We start from the raw sequence: 17,514 nt of genomic DNA, 5'->3' as shown, positions 1-17,514 counted from the left end.
ATCCTTCAAAGCAGTTACTGACCTTTAAAATATTGATATTAGAGTTTGTGTGGAGATGCTCTCTTTTCTGGTGTCCTAGTCTATTTTCTGTGGATTGTAACAGAATACCTAAAATGGGGTAATTTATAATGGAGCACAATTTATTTTTTATAGTTGTAGAGGTTGAGAAGTCCAAAATTATGGGCCATGTGTGATTAACAGTCTTCTTGCTGCTATGGATGCTCTGCAGAGTTCCAAGATAATGCAGAGCACTACATAATGAGGGGGCTAAGCATGCTAGCTCAAGTTTCTTCCTTTTCTTATAAAATTACTAGTCCCACTTCTGTGATAATCCATTAGCTTATTAATACATTACACTAGGTATGGATTAATCCACTCATAAGGACACAGCGCTCATGACCCAATCACCTCTTAAAGGCCCCACTTCTCAATACTGCCTCACTGGGGATTAAGTTTCAAGGTAAGTTTCAGAGGGGACAAACATTCAAACTAGAGTATCTGGTAAAAAGATTCCACGAGGAGGGTGTGCAGGCATTGCATGCCTTGGTATAGTGAAGAAAGAAGCTGTGATGTTTGTGCTGTCTATTACCAACAAGGCTCTCAAGCCTTGGTTGTATGAAAGGGGTACAGTCCTTTAAGAAGAACAGTCTAGAGAAGGTTCCTAATAACTATCTCAAGGATTACCTCAGATTTTTCACAGCTTCATATTTGCAAGACAGGCTGAATAGCAACTGAATGACTTCCTAGTAAATTCTGTGATCTTTCAGTCTCCTCATCAGGTCAGAAATAAACTCTGCAGCAGAAATGTGTCAAAAATTTCTGATAACTATTTCAAGGATTACCTAAGATCTTTCAGAGCTTCAGATTTGAAAGAAAGACTGAATAGCAACTGAATGACTTCCTAGCAAATTCTGTGATCTTACATCAGGTTAGAAATTTCTCTATAGCAGAAATGTATCAAAACTTTCTCAAAACCAGTGAGAGCCCAAGCTACTAGCATAAAGAATCCTCAATTAGCATCACTGCATGATGCATCACAGGCAGTCCTCCTTATTTAATGAGTTCCTTTGTGGATACTGCAGTTAAGAACTCAGACCTCAAAACTTACACTAGCAAAAGAAAAGGTGCAATTCCTAGCTATGGCTTCATGAATAGAAATTAAATTAATTTGGCTATGTCTAGTAGGTAAATTGTATTATAAAGGGCTGGCAATTAAAAGCAAATATGACACCTAGAATATAAAAGCTACCAAATTAAGAATCAATGTGGGAAATATGTAAAAAACTCATCCACAAAAATGACTTAAAAAGAGAGAATATTGCAGGTAGGAAGAATGGGAAGTTAGTTTTCACAAAACATCTATTATCTATGACTATACTTCCTTCAACACTTATACGTTTGTATTTTAGACTGTTGATGTAATTATTTTTAACTTGGTTCAATTTTATAGCTATTCAACTAGAAAAATATTGAAATAAGGGTTTCCACATAAGAATGTATTTTGTTGGCCAAGCACAGTGGCTCATGCCTGTAACCCCATCACTTTGGGAGGCCAAGGCAGATGGATTACTTGAGGTCAGGAGTTTGAGACCAGCCTGGCCAACATTGTGAAACCCCATCTCTACTAAAAATACAAAATTAGCTGGGTATGGTGGCATGTGTCTGTAATCCCAATTAAGAGGCTGAGGCAGGAGAATCACTTGAATCCGGGAGGTGGAGGTTGCAGTGAGCCAAGGTTCTGCCACTGCACTCCTACCTGGGTGACAGAGTGAGACTCTGTTTCAAAAAGAAAGGAAAAGAAAAAAAAAGAATGTATTTTGTTTGGCCAGGCACAGAGGCTCAGACATGTAATCCCAGCACTTTGGGAAGCTGAGGTAGATGCATTGCTTAAAGTCAGGAGTTTGAGATCAGCCTGGCCAAGATGGTGAAACCCTGTCTCTACCAAAAAATACAAAAATTAGCCAGGTGTGGTGGCATATGCTTGTAGTGCCAGTGCTTGGGAGGCTGAGGTGAGAGAATTGCTTGAACCCGGGAAGTGGAGGTTTCAGTGAGCCGAGATTATGCCACTGTACTCCAGCCTGGGCAACAGTGAGACCCTGACTCAGAAAAAATTGATTTTGTTCACTTGTTATCTGTTTTTGTTCACTTATTCTTATACTAATATTAGCGTAGATAATTTGTGACTTGTTTAGGTATACTATAAGGTAAAACAATTAAGTATCCACTAGTGTGGTTGGAAACCATTATTTTCAGTGTAAGACAAGATAAATACTAGTAAAACATCAAAGATTTCATGAAAAAGATGAATAGGAGAGATCAGTAGAAACTCACACATTTACATATGAATTCTGACCCCTTGCCAAATCCACTGAAAGTGATGTAGATGTAATGACATCCCACTGGTTATGAGCACCCAGAGCAGTCAGATTGAGGTTTTCAAATATCTTTGCCCACTAAGAGGAACCAGTACTGCTTGAAGAAAGCAGTACTGTAGAACTCAGTGTCTGTAGAAGTGAATATGAGAAGTTAATTTTCTTAACGGTGTATTTTGAAAAGCAGACATTATCATTATAATGAACTCCAACTTAAAAATTTTAATTTTATGCTTTGCATTTTTGTAGCCTGTTTGAAAAATATTTGCATAACTCAAACTCACAGTTTTCTTCTAAAACTTTAGTTTCTAGCTTTATGTTTATGTCCATGACCAACTTCAAATTGATTTTTATATATAGTGTGAGCTAAATGTCAAGGTTCAGTTTTTTGTTTGCACATAGATTTCCATCTTTGTAGCACTGCTTGTTGAAGAGACTACGTTGTCTATTGAATTACTTGATAATTTTGTTTAAAATCAGTTGCTCAGAATCATTATGTATGGCTTGATTTCTGGAATCTGCCTTGTTTCATTGACCTGTCTCAATCTTATGCCAATGCCACAGTCTTAATTATTGTAGCTTTATAATAGGCCTTGATATCAGGTAGGGTGAGTCTACAACATTGCTTTTCTTTTTCAAAGTACTGTGCTCTATTCTAGGTTATTTGCAATCCATATAAATTTCTGAATCAGCTTGTCGATTTCTACCAAAAATTGTTTGCCAGGTTTTGTATGTGTGCATATTGCATCCAACATACAGGTAAGAATTAAGATATCAATTCCACTCTGAGGAGAATGGATATCTTAACAATATTGAATCTTTTAGTCTTTAAACATTGTATCTCTCCAATTATTTAGATATTTTACAAAACCTGCTTATTAGGTCTAGTAAGTATTTTGTGCAGTTTTTGAGATATTCTACGTAGAAGGATATGTTGTCTACAAATAACACTTTCATTTCTTCCATTCCAGCTTGCAGGCCCACTCCTTACTTTGCTTTACTTATTGCACTGACTAAATTTGCCAGTATAATATTAACCAGAAATAGAGTCAAGTAAATATTCTTGCCTTTTTTTCCAACCGTTAAATATGATGTTTACTGTAGGTTTTCTGTATCTGCCCTTTAATTATTTGAGAAGGCTGCCCTTTATTCCCAGTTTATTTAAAGTTTTATTCTAAATGGATGTGAAAATTTTTTGTTAAATATTTCTCCTGCATCTGCTGAACTGATCTTACAATGATTCTGTTTTAGGCTATTGAAATGAAGAATGACATCACTTGGTTTTATATGTTGAACCAACCTTGCATTCCTAAATTAAACTCTACTTGGCCATAATGTACTTTTCTTTTCAAATATTCCAGAATTTCCAGAATTTACAAAGAACTAAAAAAGATTTACAAGAAAAAAACAAACAAGCCCATTCAAAAGTGGGCAAAGGATATGAACAGATATTTTACAAAAGAAGACATACATGAGGCCAGCAAACATATGAAAAAATGCTCATCATCACTGGTCATTAGAGAAATGCAAATCAAAACTGCATTGAGATACCATCTCACTCCAGTTAGAATGGCAATCATTAAAAAATCTGGAGACAACAGATGCTGGAGAGGATGTGGAAAAATAGGAACACTTTTACACTGTTGGTGGGAGTGTAAATTAGTTCAGCCATTGTGGAAGACAGTGTGGCGATTCCTCAAGGACCTAGAAATAGAAATTCCATTTGACCCAGGAATCCCATTACTGGGTATACATCCAAAGGATTATAAATCATTCTACTATAAGGACACGTGCACACGAATGTTCATTGCAGCACTGTTTACAATAGCAAAGACCTGGAACCAACCCAAATGCCCATCAATGATAGACTGGACAGGGAAGATGTGGCACATATACACCATGGAATATTATGCAGCCATCAAAAACGATGAGTTTGTGTCCTTTGTAGGGACATGGATGAACCTGGAAACCATCATTTTCAGCAAACTGACACAAGAGCAGAAAATCAAACACTGCATGTTCTCACTCATAGGCGGGTGTTGAACAATGAGAACACATGGACACAGGGAGGGGAGCACTACACACTGGGGTCAGTTGGGGGGAAATAGGGGAGGGACGGAGGTGGGGAGTTGGGGAGAGATAGCATGGGGAGAAATGTCAGATATAGGTGATGGGGAGGAAGGCAGCAAATCACACTGCCATGTGTGTACCTATGCAACAATCTTGCATGTTCTTCACATGTACCCCAAAACCTAAAATGCAATTAAAAAAAAACAAATATTCCAGAATTTCATTTGCAAATATTGTTAAGATTGTTTGTGTCTATGTTCAGTAGAAATATTGGTCATTAATTATTTTTTTCCTGAATATCTGTCTGGTTTTAGCCTTAGGGTAATGCTAACCTTAAAAATTTTTTCAAAAAGGGATACTTCCTCTTTTCTGGAAGATATATTGTAGAATTAACATTATCTTTCAGTAAAATATTGTTACATTCAAATCTTTTTAATGTTTTCTAAATATCTGTAGATTCTGAAGTAATGTTCTCCCTTTTCATTGCTTACATTGGGTATTTATGCCTTACTTATTCAACTGTAATACCAGAGGATTATCAATTGTATTATTTTTTTCAATCAACAATACATTGTTTTGAGACAGGTCTCACTCTGTCACCCAGGCTGGAGTGCAGTGGCACAATGACTACAGCCTTGAACTCCTGGGGTCAAGCCATCATCCTACCTTGTCCTCCTCAAGTATGGGGATTACAGGCATGAGCCACAATTTTCTTGTTTTATTGTTCCTATTTTGTGTGTTTCCCTATTTCTTCATCTTCTCTTATTTTTATCATGTCCTTTTTACTTTCTTGGAGTTAGATCACAACGTTTTTTATTCTAAACTATTGAGACAGATGCTTAGATATTTTCAGGCTTTCTTTTGCCTGATCTGTACTAACTGCTATACATCTTCCTCTATTACAGGTTTAGGCAGAATAAAATTTGTGAATGGTATGCAGTAAACTTGTTTTTTATTTGTTTTACTCATATGGATAACTGAGCCAGAAGCATTATTGAAAAGGTAAGTTTTCTCCCATTATTCTAGAATGCCAACTTTGTCATAATTCAAGTGTCTACAGGTAATTATCAGTTTTCAGATTCTCTTTTACCATTACCTATATAACCACTGGAGTAATGCCACACTGCCTTAATTTCCACTGTTTTATAAGAAGTCTAATAAATTATCCAAATTTGTTCTTCAAAAGTGTCTTAGCTACCCTTGCCTTGGAGCATTTTCATATATAATTTTAGAACCAAATTATAAGATTTTTTTTTTAAAGCTTGCTGAGGTTTTAATATGGGGTTCATTGACTATTGTGGAAAACTGATGTGACTTTGCTGAGGAGTGAAGAATATGACTAAACACATGTGTTAGATACACTGTCAGGGGCAATTATAGGATGCACAGATTTAAAAAAAATATAAAGAACAGACCATCAGAGCAAGCCTGATAAAAGAATTATGCAAAACAAGACATCAGAGTAAGCTCAATGTAAGTATTGATGAAAACTAGGTATCTCCCATTTACTAATGGGGGGGAAGCTTAGCTCCACATAATTGTAGCTTTAGTTCCATATAAACAGAGCTAAAAATCCACTAAAGTTTTATAGCCATGTGCTAGCTACCTAAATGCTACATAGTATTTTCATTTCTGTTATTCAACAATAAAATTAGCAATTCTATTTTATGATTGGGCTTGCTCCTTTGGATTTCTCTTTCCCCACCCCAACAATATATAAATCACCTGGGACGTGGGGGAAAGACATCTTTAATATTGAGTTCCCACATCTCTGTCCAGTGAACGGCAGTTTTAATACTGAGTTACCACATCCCTGTCCAGTGTACCCTCACTCTATAGTGGTTTGCAACCAGAGGAGTCCCATGTTTTCACAACAGACAGTTCAGCCAAGCAGGAAGGGTATCAAGTAGGTAGGAAATCAAGCAGGAAACATGTGCAGATGCTGTGTTTATCACACAGGCATTCTCAACCTTGCCAAGTATGCTCTCCTGCTGGTCACCGCCAGCAAGGGTGCTCATCTAAAAATGCTTATGGGGGAATAGATGGAATGACAAAAAACACAGTAGGAGATATTTTAGAGACCTCATGTTCTCAAGGCTATGCAGGCATGACTTCTCACCTCAAGAATTTTCCCCTGTAAATTTTCAGGGAAAACAGTTGGGGTTTCAAGGCAAGAATCACTAAGAAGTGAAGAGACATTAGGCAGGTCTTTATGTGCAGTCACCACAGTTTATATAAGTGTATGTAAATAAATGCAAGTATTAAAAAATGTAACCTTAACATAGCAAAGATAAGGCCACCAGGATTAGAAGACAGTAAAATGAGCCACTTACAGGGATGGGCAATCAAAAGCAGAGTGTCCAGAGGGCAAAGCAAGTTCAGACGTGGCTTTTACACATTAGTCTTAGCATCTAATGCTTCAAGAGTAAAGATTTAAAAAGTACTAATATTAACTGAAAATGAGCACTGCATTGTATTTGTACTTACTGATAAAACATACTCAGAGAGGGGAAGTATGTTTGCCTAAAGTCACACAGTCTGTGAATCACTGAGCCAGGATTAAACCCAAGACTATCTGGCCTCAGTGTCAGTATTTTTCAGCTACAAGTTCCCAGCTTGGGGGAGTAAAAGGGAGACCTGCTCAAAATACATCAATCTCAAGGTCCTTTCAGAGGTGCAGGTCAACTTATATGCTTGAGATGGGGAAATGCATATGCATAAACTTTACTGAATATGATCAACCTATCTTTCCATATTTTGTACAAGAACTTTATATGTAGCTTTAGGGATCATGCTCCAGTCCCTTCTTAAAATAGTTTCTAGGTTTTATTTTGTTGTTTACTCAAGCTTTCTTCCACGTCTTTTATAGAAAATTACTTTATGGCCATAATTATGCCAAACTAATATCAGCAGTTTCACAATGGCTGATTATCATTATGTAGTATAAGGAATATGCAACTTGACAATATTCTGTATGCTTAACTTGTGTTGATCATTAAGTTCATAACTTTAAAAGCTTCACATGCCATGTTAAAAATGTTCTTCATTTATATAACTATTTTCCATCATCTTTGCTGGAAAAGTTAGGCACCACCATACTAGAAACATAAATTCCCTTAAAAAATTTTATCTATTGAGATGTTGTCCCCAAGATTATCAAATTAATTCGGTTTCTAGTAAGTATTAAGGCTTGAGCTAATACTAAGGCTTTTCTGTGGCCAGTTCATTATGATTTTACCACTTTATGAATTCTCTGGTGTACAGTTAGTTGTGACTTCTGGATGAAGGCTTTCCCACATATTGCACATTGATAGGGTCTTTCCCCAGTATGAATCCTTTGATGTAAAACAAGGTCAGACTTCTGAGAAAAGGCCTTTCCACATTCAGCACATATGTAAGGTTTCTCTCCTGTATGAATTCGCTGGTGTCCTGGAAGGTGGGACTTCTGAGAGAAGGCTTTCCCACATTCAGTACATATATAAGGTTTTTCTCCTGTGTGAATTCTCTGATGTCCAATGAGATGTGACTTCTGACAGAAGGCTTTGCCACATTCACTACATTTATAGGGTTTCTCTCCAGTATGTGTTCTCTGATGTATGATAAGCTGTGACTTGCGGGAGAACGTCTTCCGACATTCAGTACATTCATAAGGTTTTTCCCCAGTATGAACTAACTGATGTGTAATGAGTTCCGTCTTCCTGCTGAAGGCTTCTTCACATTGAGCACATTTGTAGGGTTTCTCACCAGTGTGAATTCTTTTATGTATAATGAGGTGGGACTTCTCACAGAAGGCTTTCCCACATTCAGTACACTCATACGGCTTCTCTCCAGTATGAGCTCTATGGTGTATAATCAGCTGTGACTTCTGGGAAAAGGCCTTCCCACACTCTCTACATTCATAGGGCTTTTCCCCAGTATGTATTCTCTGATGTATAATGAGGGGTGATTTCTGGGAGAAGGCTTTCCCACATTCACTACATTCATAGGGTTTTTCCCCAGTGTGAACTCTCTGATGTATAATAAGGGATGATTTCTGAGAGAAGGCTTTTCCACATTCAGAGCAATCATAAGGTTTCTCCCCAGTATGAGTTCTCTGATGTACAACAAGATGAAACTTCTCACTGAAGGCTTTTCCACATGCACCACAATCATATGGTTTCCTTCCAGTATGAATTCTTTGATGTACAATAAGCTGTGACTTCTTAGCAAAGGCTTTCCCACATGTAACGCATACACAGGTTTTCTCTTTAGTTTCAACATTCTGATATTGAATAAGGGATTGTGTATTGCTTAAAACATTTCCACACTGATTATCTTCAAAAGGTATTACTCCATTGTGAATCTTCTCAAGATTAGAATTGGGCTCACTCTCACTAGATGATTTTCCAACTCCCAAACTTTGAGCAGGTTTTTTCCTTGAATTGCTCTTATTACAACTCAGTATGTCAATATTTGGTTTTAAATTCTTTTTAAAAGCATCATATTTATGGAATCTCTGTATTGATGTATCTGGTTCTATGCACTGTTGAAACATTGTTCCCAATGGATTATATTTATGCCCTGATGCCTCAGTCACTGTTTTGCTGTTAACAAATGTGACCTGCCTGAAGAGTTTATCTTGATTCTCCAGAAATCTCTGCAGCTGGCCATCACCTTGATAGACTTTTAAAATGGAGCACAATGAACCATCCTTTGTGACTCCTTTCAGTATCTTATGTTGGGAAAAAACTGTCCCCAAAATACATGATTCAGAGTTGTGAAGGTTACTCTTCCTGTCTAAAAGAAGAAAAGATACAATTTAAGAGTCATCACAAGAGTCAGTTAACAGACAGTGAGGAAGTGGAACAAACAGATGATCCAACATAGTAGATGAACTCACAATACAGGGATGGAAACAGGCCATCTCAGAAGACAGTACAGCATATAGAGTTATCAGGTGAATAGATAGACAAGAATGTTTAACAGAAATAGTCACGTAAAAACTAAACTTAGATGAAACAATGTCTGGGTTCTCATCACTCTAATTTTGGATTCTAGAATCTTTCACTTCTGCTTTCTGAATTAAAAAACCCTTTTTACTGTTTAATTTCATTTATATTATAAATGATGTGCTACATATTCTTCTTATCCTGCCATCACTCTAAAGAAGGTATTTTCTGTAAGCAAAATACTTTAACTCTCGTCAATCTATTTTCCTAATAACTAACATAAATAATAGAAAAATCTAATATCCCATTACAGATCCAGCATCACACTGAGAATACAGACTTAAATTCTACGACTCCCAATAAACTACTTTGTATACATGTCAGGTAAAGCTAGCAAAGGTCTCCCAGAAAAGCTATATCTTCCTGACACTAAGGTTTTGTTCATATACTCTCTCTCCAACACCATTTGCTTGCCTTCACCCTCCTCCTTCAGTCTCATCAGGATTTATGTCATTCAGAGCAGTTATAGTTGCAAGCTCTGAAAAATGTCTCTCATATTCTCCCACATCTCTTTAGACTCTAATTTTCTCTGAACTTTTAAAACAGCAACTGTATTTGACATTTAATTTTGTACAGTCATTTATCTGGGAATCTTGCCTTCTATGTTCTTGAAAGGAATTTGCCTTTTATTGCCTTTAAACCCTTTCAGGAAAGACACTATATATATAATGTCATGCAGTTGATGTATGTATATATGCATATGTATGTATGTATGTATATATACTATATGTACATATTTTTAATGATCCTGTCTCCTGCACATGTATGACAGGATCAACCATATGACACTAATGATCCTGTCTCCTGTGTGCGTATGACAGGATCAACAAAAAACAGCACTCCTTTGATAGGCTTCACGATTACCTGTTGAATGACTACTAAATTCTCAGCATAGAAGCAAAGAATAGGAGATTTCAATAAGGATAGAAACATAAGCCTCGGGCACCAATCAATTAAAAAAACACACATAAACTAATATTTCACTTCCCTTGTCTCCCATCTGCCTGATATTCATCTGGATAGATCCAATTTGATATGTCTCTCTTTACGATCCATGGCTCTTCTCCTTGTTCCAACTTGGAGATGACATCTGGTTTGGAAACTGGATACCCTATTAAACAGAAATCACAGAGAATTGGGATTGGCTGCACTAAAGGAAGAAGGTACAGTTTCAGGTGGTCTACAGTGAAGTCCAGTTAGCCCTCAACAAAGGCATAACCTCCATTTGCAAAGGTATGAAGGTCATAAAAGTCATGACATGTGTCAGAAACTACCTAATCACAGCAAGCGATAAGGAAAGCACTTGATTGGACAACTCTGAGTTACTCAAAGAAGCCATCCTTACCCATTGAGACCAGGTGGCTATAGTTCTCCAGCATCACGTCCCTGTACAGGGTCCTCTGAGCAGGGTCAAGTTGCTGCCACTCCTCTTGGGTGAAATCCACAGCCACATCCTTGAATGATACTAATCCCTGTAACAGTACATTCCTGTTCAATCTGAAGTCATCATTCTCATAATTTCTACTATAGTGTGCACAACTATGCCCACACCTAGTTTTGTATCATATAGTTTTTGGGAAAAACGTAAAATCCAGTTTTTAGCAAGCAGAGCCAGGCATATGAGCAGAAAAAAAAAGAGGTAAACCATAAAATGCCTACCTGATACATGTAGTAATTTCATAAGTTTTAAAGGCAGCACCCAAATAACTGAGAGGAAGATGGTTTATTGGATGAATAGTAAACAGGAAAATAATAACGTTGAAGAAATATTATGGGTTGAGTTGTATCTCCTGAATATTTATATGTTGAAGTCCTAACCCCCAGTACCTCAAAATGTGGTATGACTTGGAAATAGGGTCATTGCAGATATAACTAGCTACATGAGGTCTTTAGGGTGGAACTGAATCCAATATGATCCATGTCTTTATCCAAAGGGGGAAACTTGAACACAGACAAAGACATGTATAGAGGGAAGATAATGTGAAGTGAAAAAAGAAGATAGTTAAGAAGCCAAGGAGAGAAAAATGAAACAAATACATCCCTCACAGTCCTGAAGAAGGAACCAACCCTGCGGACACCTTGATTTTGGACGTCTAGCCTCTAGAACTATGAGACTAAATTTCTATTGTATAAGCCACCCAGTTTGTGGTACTTTGTTATAGCGGCCCTAGCAAACCAATACACTATATCATACCTGGGCAAAAAGAATAAATTCTGATGGAATAAAAATTTAAACTCTAAAAAGTGCTAAAGACTATACAAGTAACAAAATAAGAAATGGGAGAATTAGTGATAATAGAGCAGAAAAGCCCTTTGTAAGCCCATTTTTTTAAAAAAAGAAAAGCTACATTTAGAGAACTATAGAATGTCAGAGCTCTAGAAGATCATTAATCTCTTTATTTCACAGGAAAATGACCTTAGCTTCCCCAAATTTAATAGCTCTCTTATATACATATAATAGCTAGTAACAGAATGAATACACCAATTACAGTAGCAACAAAAAACAAGAAATCCCAAATAATAAACTCAACAAAAAATGTACAGAAAACATTAATGAAGAAACCACAACAAATTAGTGACACAACATCAAAAAAGAATTCGGGTAAGAGTAGAGTTACAAAATGTTTCTGGAGGGAAAATTGATTATTTTAATTATGTCACCATTATCCTCACAATGGTTGTTAAGTAATAGCAGAAACTAATAGTGATTTGTATTGTTTTAAATAAATTGTTCAGACTTTTTTTCTAAATATTCCATTATTACCAAATATCACTTTCAGAATGAAACTGATTATTTCAAATGTCAACACTGCCTGCTTAAAAGCCTCCTTTGTTTTCTTCTTTGCTAACAGTCTCATCCCAGTCATCTCAAATCTCAAGTTTTCTCTCATCCCACACCAATTCCATATGCACACCATTAAGCTGCCAAACATTTAGTTGTCCATGACAACCCTGTTAATTTTCCTGTTGTACATATAAGACAACAGGGGATTACAGTGGTTAAATACTTGCTAAATTACATATTAAATATGTGAGTGATGAACTCTCATATCTGCAAGATTTATTCCCACTCAATACTCTAGGTTCTTGACTACTGCAGTCCAAACTGCCTCCTTGATATAGTAAACATCATGATCTTTTATATTTTATCATTTCAATACCACCCTTAGTTGACCTTTCCATGAAGCACTCTCTATTTTAGTTTTCCTAAAATCTTCAGCCTTCCTAAAATCACTCTGTCCTTTCTACTTTTACAATTGCTGCTTCCTGTCCTCAGCCTACTTCCCTCATGAGCCAAGGTTAATAATCATTTAAGCCTATTACCTGCTTCCTTAGAAATCTGGTTGTTCCTCCTGCTCTGCTATAACAGTACCTGCTCCCATGTCTGCTATAGGACTTTTATGTGTTGGTTTCCACATCTTTTTACTCATTTTCTCTCTGCAGTCCTCCCAGAAGAAAACTAAACCTAAATCTGCTTGAGATATTCAACAACTAGGCCAGTGCATATGACATATACTGGGTACTTAAGAAACATTTGTTAAAAAGAAATGAATAAAGATTATAAAGAAAAAGTAAATTAAAATTCATGTTTAGTTAAAAACTTTTGTGTATTAGTCTACATTTTTTTGATCTGAAAAGTAACATAAGAAAGATAAAGGAATATAGAGGAAATCCATTGTGAGACATAAATTCATAGATGTTATCATTCTAATATTCTGATTTTGCTTTATTAATGATACTCAAATGCTTCCATATAAGTAGGTATAAATTTCTTAATTTTGAAAAAATATAGGACACAATCAGTGGAAAATTATACTTCTGTCACCTATGAACAACTTTTACAGCTCGGTCCCTGGGGAAATGGAAGTGCTACAAAGAGATGGAAGCAGTGAAAGGGAAGTAGATGTTACAGACTGAAAAGGAGGCTATATGTAATAATGACTTCACTTCTGGATGCTAGGGAACAAATATAAAGCCTTCTTCCTGAAGAAACAGCATTTAATCAACTAATTAGCCATAGTAGTTGGATTTATTGAGCTAATTAAAAAATCCATCCTCCTTCAAAGCAGTGCTATGTAACAGAAATATAAAGCTAACCAGAGAGGCAAGTTTAAATTTTCTAGGAACCACATTCAAAAAATTATTTTTAACAGTATGTATTTATTCTAACATATTACTCAAGATATCATTTCAACATGTAATCAATCCTTAAAAACTACTAGTGAGTTTTTTTGAAATCTGGTATGTACTTAACATGACATATCTCAATTCAGAGTAGCCAGTTTCAAGTGTTCAGTAACCAGATTTGGCTGATGGCTACTATATTAGACAGTATGGCTCTAAAGCAAAGCTACTGAAATCCAAAAACAAAAACAACAATGAAAAACTCTTTTTGCAACAGAACTCTAAACTCTATTGTAAAATATACATAAGGACTCCTAACGTAAAAGCTGATTTCAAGATTTGACAATGATAATGATGATGACGATATAACAGCTGACATTTGAATACAGTACAAACCATGCCCCAATGATAGTTTCACGCATGGTTTTTACTCAATTCTCACAACAACCCTGTAAGGATTATAATCTCTATCTATAAGGTGAGGAAACAATCCCAGGCAACCAGGCTACAAGGAAATATTATGTACCTGATAAAATAATAAAGGATTTTTCCATATAGATTTATTGGGCTAATTAAAAAATCCATATAGAATTCTCCTTTATTATTTTATATAGAATTCTATATAGAATTTCATATAGAATTCTCCTTTATTTATCAGGTACCTAGTATTTCCTTGTGGCCTGGCTGCCTGGGATTGTTTCCTCACCTTATAGATATGGAAAGATCTCTCAATGTATACAAAAGACCTTTATATTGGACAGTAAGTTAAAAATCAGGTTGCAGAACAAAATGTTTACTATAACATTCTTTTTCCAAAGGAAAAGCACAGAAAATAGGAGACATTCTCACACATTTGTACTTTTACATATAAACAGTTAATTACAGTTATATTCATATCAAAGAATGTTTGGAAAGTTAGAAGCAATGGTTAACACTGATTATCCTGGGAGAAGGAGAGTTTAAGTTAAAAGGTCTCTTTGTTTTTAATTTTTATCTTTTATATAATTTTAAATGTTTATACCATACATATAGCAAATGATGGCAGAAAGAAAAAATAATACAAACTTTTAGAAATCAGAATGCAAAGAAGGAACAGCCTTGAAATTGACAGGAATCCTACAAATTAGAAAGCAGGGCAAAAGATGGCGCATCAGGGACCTTTGCCCTCCAAAGATTTGCCAGGTAATTTAAGAACTGCTTTTTTGAGAGAAATATATAGTTTAAAAGAACATTTAAAATATGCCTATCTTATGTTAATGAATTTACCTGTGGATAAAGCTGTATTATAGGAAGCATCTGTAATCAATTTATTCCTCAAAAGCAGAGGTCAACAAACTTTTTCAGTAAAGTTTTTATTTTTGGCATTGTAGGCCATATGGTTTCTGTTGCAACTACTCAGCTCTGCCATTGTAGCAAGAAAACAGCCATAGACAACACGTAAACAAACAGCTTGGCTGTGCTCCAATGAAACTTTGTTTATAAAAACAGTTGGAGAAGAGAATTTGGGCCATGGATAATAATTTGCCAACCCCCACGCAAGAATAAGGTTCAAAGAGTTTAGCTAGACATTATGGTACATCCCCTCTAAAAAAGATCATTTTAAGACACCACTACAAGAAACCTACTGTGGATTTGCCAAAGGAGTGTTGGTGAGGACACTGTGCACTCCACCTCCTAGAGTAAAAGCCAAAAATGATTTTTTTTTTCAAGTCTTATATGGCAAGAAATATTTTCTTACCATGGGAAATTTATCTTTCTCTTTAGGGAAATGCAAATCGTGTAACTCATGATGTCTGCAAGAAAGATCAGAAAAATTAGTACACTGATTTCTAAAAATGGTTTCCAGCCAGGTTTTTTACATATTACCTAGCAACTCTTTCTAGGTCTTGATCTTTATTGTTACCACCTTTTCCTTAATCTAGATTTTAGCTATCTTTACTTTCCATTTTATTGTACGGAAAACTAAAGAAGAAATTTTTTTTAAAAAAGCAACTCACCTGGGACTTCATCATTTTTTGTTCTTCCAAAAGGCCAGATGACTGAAAAAGCAAAACTGGTGATCAGAATGTTTTTCATAGGCCAAACCCAGACTGCAGCTTTCACTTTCACCAGCCTAGCAACAACTAACATCAGAAGTCAGGTAGTTAATGGGCTATCCTGTGGGATAATGTTGTTTGAGCCTTACAGAAGGATGAGCAGGCACCATGTGGAGGAGGGATCATTCTTTACTCCTCTTTTACCTATAATATGATCAACATAGAAGTTCGCCAAGGTTTTATCATTGGGTAGATGTGAAGATATGTTTCCAGTTGATTTAGTAACAACTTATTGCTCCCCCAGGGAATCAGGAATTCTATTTATAGAAGATTTTCATGAGGCAATAATCATGAGTAGATATATATAGATACAAGTGAAGACGGAGCTCCTTGGCAATAAGAATGGGAATGACTAGATGGAAAACTGAAGCATTCATTCCCTATTCCTAAAAAGAACCAGCAGCTGAATCCAACAATCTTCCAAAAACTCTCTCATTTCCCCCAACTCAGAAAACTCTTGTTATATCAATATGCATGAACTCAAAGGTTAATTTTAAGATGTTTTTTGTTTAAATTTGTTTTGCTGATTTTCAATGGCGCTATTGTCTGCATACAAAACGGAGATAGGTTTCAACCACTGAGAAAAGAGAATATACTACAATGCAGGAAGGTACATACCTGGTAAACTTTTCTCAGTCCTGGGACAAGTCATGCAGACAGAGCTGAACTAGTTCAGAGGAAGTGGGGGCTCCCATGACGGAGAGATTATTTTATATGGAGTATCCGAGGCTGTATCAAAACAGATCTAAAAGGAAACAAAAGAAACAGTCATACCTATCTCTGGACACCCAGCAGATGCTCAACAAATGTTTTTTGAATAAAAGATAAAATGATTTCAATAAACTTAGAAAGTAGAGACTGAAATCAAACTTTTCATTATGATTCTATCAGTTTTGATTTGTTTGGTCTTGTTTTTAAATGATCATATCTGATGGGGGCACCAGGCTTAGGGGGCAATGGCAGACTAAGAAAAGATGTGAAAAGGGGCTTGACCTTTAAGAACTCAGCAGTTGCCTATGAGCTGCGGAAATTTAATGTAAGTAAAGGCCTTCCCCAGTAAAATGTAGCTGACCCCCAGGACACCCTGGTCCCATTACTGTCTCCATCTAAATCTCGGAAGTCTCAGGCCTAGCAATTATGTACCCTACTGAATTCTCCCATACAATTATGTACCTACTGAACGCCCCCATCATTTAGTCCATACCATTCTATCACTGATTCCTCAGAGCCCCCTAAATCACTGACACCAGTTAAACCCACCAGTCAGTCCACCTGCACGCCATTCCTGACCCCAAAGACACCCCCTCACCTCTCACTTCCCAGTTACTAATCACATCTTGGACTCCTACATAAAACCAACTACCTCCCCAAACAGTGACTTGATAAACCTCCTACCACTGACCCTCACGGGCTCCTCTCCTTCCATTACCAATCCCACACACTCACCTTTGACCAAACACATCCCCGCCTCTGACTCCTAGCTCGATTATCAGATCCCCAAACCCCCATCACCGCTGAATGGGAACCGCTGTCACATCCATATTGGCGAACTCTCTCGCTTCCTGTCCGTGAGCGCAACGCTGGGGTCCCCAGGCAGGGCTGTTCCGTACGGGGCGGTTTTGCCCGTTTCGCATCTTCAGTGGCTTTGTTCAAAAGGCAACATGGCTGCTCCCAGATGCTGTTTCCGAGTGGGGCCGCCATCTTGAGAGCCTGGTTGTTTCCGTACAAGCGGAGGATTTGCCGGGTATTGAGCCTGAGCGTGGGCTGTACCACCGCGGCAGCAAAGGGAGGGGAAGACGACGGGAAGGAGGCCTAAGACAGGAACAGTAAGGTGCACACTTTTGCAGACAGATTTTACAAGAG

General features: G+C 36.8%; 1 protein-coding gene and 1 long non-coding RNA gene across 3 annotated transcripts; one reads left to right on the top strand and one right to left on the bottom strand.

The window, feature by feature from the left end:
- The first annotated feature begins 2,903 nt into the window (after positions 1 to 2,903).
- LOC116531445 lies at positions 2,904 to 9,528 on the top strand. The gene is made up of 3 exons (XR_004260427.1): positions 2,904 to 3,131; positions 5,348 to 5,444; positions 9,073 to 9,528. It is a non-coding gene; the product is annotated as an uncharacterized LOC116531445 (long non-coding RNA).
- On the bottom strand, positions 5,662 to 17,390 carry ZNF300 (zinc finger protein 300). Of its 2 annotated transcripts, XM_032250177.1 has the most exons (7): positions 17,098 to 17,390; positions 16,270 to 16,396; positions 15,553 to 15,594; positions 15,294 to 15,348; positions 10,776 to 10,902; positions 10,419 to 10,541; positions 5,662 to 9,218 (listed from the first exon to the last, which is right to left on the bottom strand). In XM_032250177.1, the coding sequence occupies exons 4-7, from the start codon at positions 15,294 to 15,296 to the stop codon at positions 7,669 to 7,671; spliced, it is 1,803 nt and encodes a 600-aa protein (XP_032106068.1). In that variant the 5' UTR covers positions 15,297 to 15,348; positions 15,553 to 15,594; positions 16,270 to 16,396; positions 17,098 to 17,390; the 3' UTR covers positions 5,662 to 7,668. The 2 variants fall into 2 exon arrangements, with proteins under 2 accessions (XP_032106068.1, XP_032106067.1); XM_032250176.1 differs by lacking the exon at positions 15,294 to 15,348.
- Positions 17,391 to 17,514: the final 124 nt, after the last annotated feature.

Source organism: Sapajus apella, unplaced genomic scaffold (genome assembly GCF_009761245.1).
Source record: "Sapajus apella isolate SASKATOON/1434 unplaced genomic scaffold, GSC_monkey_1.0 scaffold71, whole genome shotgun sequence".
Classification (NCBI taxonomy): domain Eukaryota; kingdom Metazoa; phylum Chordata; class Mammalia; order Primates; family Cebidae; genus Sapajus; species Sapajus apella.
The sequence above is the reverse complement of the archived record's forward strand: the minus strand, read 5'-3'. Positions and strand labels throughout refer to the sequence as shown.

Bases quoted from the DNA above. Each gene is read 5' to 3' on its own strand.
- ZNF300 (XM_032250176.1), bottom strand. The intron at 10,542-10,775 runs GTAAGGATGGCT...TCTGTTTAATAG, and splicing joins TAGCCACCTGGTCTCAATGG to GGTATCCAGTTTCCAAACCA. The intron at 9,219-10,418 runs GGAAGTGAAATA...TTCTTCTTTTAG, and splicing joins TCAGGCAGATGGGAGACAAG to ACAGGAAGAGTAACCTTCAC.